The sequence below is a fragment of the Otolemur garnettii genome, unplaced genomic scaffold (assembly GCF_000181295.1).
Source record: "Otolemur garnettii isolate 467f Iridium unplaced genomic scaffold, OtoGar3 scaffold00011, whole genome shotgun sequence".
Taxonomy (NCBI): domain Eukaryota; kingdom Metazoa; phylum Chordata; class Mammalia; order Primates; family Galagidae; genus Otolemur; species Otolemur garnettii.
The window spans coordinates 5,052,259-5,058,359 of record NW_003852406.1 but is presented as its reverse complement, the minus strand read 5'-3'; the positions used below and the strand labels follow the sequence as shown (position 1 = coordinate 5,058,359).

At 42.9% G+C, this 6,101-nt stretch overlaps 1 protein-coding gene and 1 pseudogene across 1 annotated transcript in view; one reads left to right on the top strand and one right to left on the bottom strand.

The window, feature by feature from the left end:
• The window catches only part of MYO5C (myosin VC), a 106,069-nt gene that overhangs the window by 20,812 nt on the left and 79,156 nt on the right, over positions 1-6,101 (top strand). The window contains exons 7-8 of the mRNA XM_003784366.1: positions 77-158; positions 1,994-2,101. Coding sequence (XP_003784414.1) covers positions 77-158; positions 1,994-2,101 — 190 coding nt within the window. The remainder of the gene's footprint in view (positions 1-76; positions 159-1,993; positions 2,102-6,101) is intronic.
• The window catches only part of LOC105886452, a 1,484-nt pseudogene continuing 1,072 nt past the window's right edge, over positions 5,690-6,101 (bottom strand).

Below are 6,101 nucleotides of genomic sequence, written 5' to 3'. Positions count from 1 at the left end.
GCAAGTTCAAACCCAGCCCTGGCCAAAAAAGAAAAAAGAATTGGTGTAACTTTGGGGACTTGTCTTTATTTTGCAGTCAGAAAATGAACGAAATTACCACATTTTCTATCAGCTTTGTGCATCTGCCGAGCAGTCGGAATTTAAGCATCTCAAATTGGGTACGTGATGGGTGGTGTGTGCTAGGGTCTCTCTTCTCTGTAGGGGTTTAAATTCTAGGTTAATTTCTTTTTATTATAGTAACACAACTTGAAAAAAATTATTTTGTCCAAAGATATAAGATCCTTGGGTTTCAAGGGTGGCATTACTCATTTAAGCAAGGAAATGGTTTGGGGCTGGGGGCGGGTGGGGTGGGAGACTCTTCAGTTCTGGGGTTGTTTTCAGAGCACATGGGGTTATTTGTGGTCCATCCTAATAAGGCCTCCTGACAACTGGAACTTACTGCTGTAAGTCCCCAAACTTTCCTTTTTAGGAAACAGATAGTTGTTTTTCTAACATTTCCGTGTCTTTTTAAACAAAGCACCTCTGTTATGATATTTGAACTTCCTTGATGACTCAGGGTCATTCATTATTTGTAGTCATGACTAATTACATTTCAGGGACAGCTGACATGTAGAGCTATTTGTCCTTACACACTAACAGCCCCAAACCCTATATTGTCAGGGCTGTCCCGTCATAGTCATTTATGCCATGTTGGTAGATGAGAATTATCAGAGGTAACTTCTACCTTGTTGGAGTTGAACTTATACTCTAATTTTGGAGAAGTGCTTGTACTCTTGGAATCTAAGTTTCTGTATTTCACATGAAGATACTACGGTATCTATGGGTCGTCTGCCAAGCAGACTGTGAATAGCAAATGTGTATAAGAGCTTTCTGAAGAGTCCTCTACTATTTAAAAATTAACAGTGTATATATCATCATTATCTTGATTGTGGTAAGATTATGTATATGTCAAAATTCATCAAATTGTATATCTTCAATTAAAAAAAAATTTTTTGAGATAGGATCTCAGTCTGTTAACTTGATTAGAGTGGCATCATCATAGCTCACTGCAACCTCAAGCTCCTGGGCTTAAGTGGTCATTCTGCCTCAGCCGTTTGAGTAGCTGGGACTACAGACAAGTAGGTGCCACCAGGCCTGGCCTTTTTTGCAAAGACGAGGTCTTGCTGTGTTGCCCAGGCTGATTTTAAACTTTTGGCCTTGAGCAAACCTCCCACCTCGGCTTCCCAAAGTGCTGTGATTACAGGTGTGAGCCATGGAACCTGGACCTCAAATTGTACAGCTTAAGCGTGTGAGGTTCATTGTACATCCAATAAACCTCAATAAAGTTGTATGACAGGCTCAGCGGCTGTAGCACGGCGCCAGCCACATACACCAAGGCTAACGGGTTCGAACCCAGCCCGGGCCAGCTGGGCAACAATGACAACTGCAACAGAAAAATGGCCGGGCATTGTGGTAGGCACATGTGATTCCAGCTACTTGGGAGGCTGAGGCAAGAGAATCACTTAAGTCCAGGAGTTCGAGGTTGCTATGAGCTCTGACACCATGGCACTCTACCAAGGGTAACATAGTGAGACACTGCCTAAAAAAAAAAAAAAGAAAAGAAAAAAAACAGGTAGTGCCTGTGGCTCAAAGGAGTAGGGCGCTGGCCCCATATGCCGGAGATGGTGGGTTCAAACCTGGCCCTGGCTTAAAAAAACTGCAAAAAAAAAGTTGTATGACAATGTTAGGTGCAGGAATAAAACCCAGGAGCTTTTGAGTTAGGTTTGCATTTAATTTCTTATCCTACCACCAGCGGTGGAACCTTGAGCAAGTCATTTCACTTTTCTGAACCCCAGCTCCTGCATCTTTACCATAGAATTCCAAAGAATAGAGAAAATAATGTATGTAAGGTGTTTGGCATAGCTCACTGAGTGTGAACGTCCCTTCTTCTGATAAACATGTATGTCCAAGTTTCTGGGTTACAGATCTAACTAATCTTTCTTTTGGATTTTAGGGAGTGCAGAAGAATTTAACTATACAAGAATGGGAGGCAATACTGTCATTGAGGGTGTGAATGACCGAGCCGACATGGTAGAGACTCAGAAGACCTTCACACTACTGGGTAAGTGCAAATGTCCTATTCAAGGGTATGTCTGTTTGTTCTTTAAAATAAAAAGAGACTGGGCACTAGGACTCTGGGAGGCTGAGATGGGTGGATTGCCTGAGCACAGGAGTTCGAGACCAACCTGAGTAAGAGTGAGATCCTGTCTCTACTAAAATAGAAAAACTATCCCAGCATTGTGGTGGGTGCCTGTAGTCCCAGCTACTTGGGAGGCTGAGACAAGGGGATCACTTGAGCCCAAGAGTTCGGGGTTGGGCTCGGCGCCTATAGCTCAACTGACTAAGGCGCCAGCCACGTACACCCAAGGTGGCGGGTTCGAATCCCCAGCCCAGACCCGCCAAACAACAATGACGGCTGCAACCAAAAAATAGCCAGGCATTGTGGCGGGCGCCTGTGGTCCCAGCTACTTGGGAGGCTGAGGCAGGAGACTCGCTTGAGCCCAGGAGTTGGAGGTTGCTGTGAGCTGTGATGCCATGGCACTCTAGCCAGGGGGACAGCTTGAGGCTCTGTCTCAAAAAAAAAAAAAAGAGTTCGGGGTTGGTGTGAGCTATGATGCCACAGCACTCTACCCAGGGAAACAGAGTGAGACTCTGTCTCAAAAAAAAGAAAAATTAAAAATAGAAGAGGCTGGGCACAGTGGCTCGCACCTATAGCCCCAGCACTTTGGAGGGCTAAGATGGGAGAATTGCTTGGATTGCTTGAGGACAGGAATTCAAGATTAGTCTGGGCAACATAGTAAGACCTCATCTTTACAAAATAAAACATAAAAAAAAAGAAAGAGAAGAAAAGGCAGGGATTCCCAGCATGCCTGTGTCCTAAGACTCTTGGTAAATCCTACTTTTAGGACGAGCCAGCAGAACATATTTGGAGATTAAGTAGCCAAGACTGCTTTTCTCTTACAAAGCTAGAAATGAGCATGTTTTCCCCTCGGGCTTGAGAGGTGTGGGCTGTAAGCTGCATGGATCCTTGACACTCTCTTGGGCTAACTACAAAAAGCCTGGAGAAGCCAAGGTTCATCTCAGTTCAGAACTGTGGTGTCAACCCTTCTTGGCCTTCCTGGGTATCTTGATAATGATAACATAATAGCAAACGCTTACCTGGAGCTTACAGAGCACGGCACCAGTGCTTTTTATTATCTGTATTAACTTATTCAAACCCTACAACCACCCTGTGAAGTTGGAGCTGGTAGGCCCTCCCATCTTACCATAGGGAAACGGAGGCAGAGAGGGGATAAATAATTGACCCAAGAGAAGGTGATTAATGTGAAGCAGCCCTGGGTTTTGCACTGTGGGGGTCTCCAAACATCTCATTTGTGTAGAGAACACCCAATCTTCCACTGCTCAGACACTGACGTGGGTGGAGCCACATCTCTCAGAAGAGCCAATTGTTCCCAGTCTTTCTCCACCTGACTCTTCCCATAGGCAGCTCAGGTTTGGAAAGGCTGTCAACCAGGTGGCGTTGATAAAAGTCACCATTCACTTCTCATTTTTGTATTATCTAGATGTCCACATGTGACTGCCGGTCAAAGCTTCTGAACAGTGTGAAACAGTAGGCTATTTCTACATCTTACAGAAATATCCCGCTGCTATTTGTTTTTATTGTTGTGGCCTGGTTGGCGATATTTGGATGTTAAAGGCAAAGAATTTGAGGATAAATGTATCAAAGTAATAAGTAAGAGGCCGACTACTGGAAAATGGTGAATGAAAACAAGATAGTTTCCTAAGCAAAATTACCACTAGATTCTGTTTCCCTCTAAAAAGCTTTGCTAGGCACAGTGGCAGGAGCCTGTAGTCCCAGATACTGGGGTAAGGCATGCAGTTGAGATAGGAGGATCACTTGAGCCCAGGAATTTGAGGCCAGCCTTGGCCACATAGTGAGACCCCATCTCTAAAACAATTTTTAAAAATTTGTTTTATTTATTTATTATAAAATGTTTAACAAGATAAATAGGGTGATGCTTATAGCTCAGTAGGTAGGGTGCCGGCCCCATACACCAAGGCTGGTGTGTTCGAACTCAGCTCAGGCCTGCTAAACAACAATGACAACTGCAACAATAACAAAAAAATAGCCAGGCATTGTGGCAGGCGCCTGTTGTCCTGGCTGCTTAGGAGGCTGAGGCAAGAGAATTGTTTAAGCCCAAGAGTTTGAGGTTACTGTGAGCTGTGACACTATGGTACTCTACTGAGGATGACATAGAAAGACTCTGTCTCAAAATAATAAGATAAATACTTTTTAACATTGTCTGATGTTATTTTCTAATGCTGTTAACATTTTCTTAAAACAATTATAGTTATGATTTTGGTCTCCCCCCCCCAACTATTACTTTATTAATATCACTATGCTTAAGTGACATGGAAAAAAGACCACCAAGAGGTTCTGCCCATTTCAGAAAACGTTTCCGATCAATACCAATTATGTAGTGGCAAATAACTAGGTATGGTGACATCTTTGGGTTGAGACTGATAAGGAAGAATGGCCTCTGGTGCTGTGGTTCATGTCCTATGAGAAAATGGCACGCTGGCCAGCGAGAGCCAGGCTGATGCTGGGCCTTTAGTGCTGGGAGTGGACTTGGATCTGTTCTCTGAAGCTGAAGCTAGCAAATCAGGTAAAATAACTGGGTTAAAAAAAAAAGTTTTGAAATGAAGCCCAAGTAAGTTTAGAAACCATGCTCTTGACATATTTTCCTTTCAAAATTTATATAAAGCACACTTTTCACTCTTAATAGCCCAGATTTTTTCCCCTTCCATAGCTAGTTCACCATATAGCTGCATATAGACTTTTCTCAAGATGTATACATAGGGAAAAAAATTAACAGCATCTGCATAATATTCTCTCTACACACTGCTGTTGGATGGAAAATACAAAATTTTTTTAAAGAAAAAAGGAAAGAAAGGGTCCATTCCTGCAATCCCACCTCTAGTGAGGCATCTACCCAGAAGAAAAAAAAAATAATTTTCTCATAAGGGCATTTGCACTAGATTGTTTATCACAGTTCAATTTACAATTGCCAGAATGTGGAAGCAACCTAAAAGCTCATCAACTCAGGAATGGATTAATAAATTATGGTATATGCATACCGCAGAATACTATTCAGCCATAAAAAAGATGACTTCATATCTTTCGTAATATCGTGGATGGAGTTGAAATAGCTTCTTCTTTGTAAAGTATCAAAAAAATGGAAAAGCAATTATCCAATGTGCTCAATACTAACATAAAGCCCGTAGACAATCTAATACATGCTCCTGTAGGAGAAAAACTCAATTCAATTCAACTTGGGGGGAGGGAAGGAGGGTTGGGGTGCTCTGATGTGGGGGTGTTTGGCACACCTTTTGAGTGTGGGGCATAACCACAAGAGGGAGTCTACCTAACAAAATCAAATATTTTGACCTGGTTGTTTGTACCCTCACTTTAATAAGAAATAAATTTACTTTTCAATTAGGAAAAAGAAAAAGGTCTATCTTAGATTCTCCCAAGCTCTTTTTCTGCAGTGTATGAATCTGACTCCGATGCTAAGGCAACAGTGTATATAAGTAGATTTTTGTTTTCAGTGGAAGAGACCTGGGAAAAGATGGGTTTCTCTCTTTTTCTTCAAGAGTTGTCAGATGGTACATGCCCTCACTTTCTCCAACTACAGTACGTTCCAAAATCACATGGCCTTCCTTATAGCAGGGACCGCCTTCAGCAGCTAATTTATAGATCCATCCCAGTTCGCCACTGCCGTTTTTATAGCTCATGTCTTAACTATGTGGCAGCCAGTGAGCATGACCTGACTTTGAACTTTACTGGACTGCAGGTTAACTGCCTTATTAAAAAGAAATACTCTGGACTCGGTGCCTGTGGCTCAAGTGGCTAAGGCGCCAGCCATATACACCTAAGGTGGCGGGTTCTAATCCAGCCTGGGCCTGCCAAAATAACAATGACGGCTGCAACCAAAAAATAACCAGGCATTGTGGCCGGCGCCTGTGGTCCCAGCTACTTGGGAGGCTGAGGCAGGAGACTC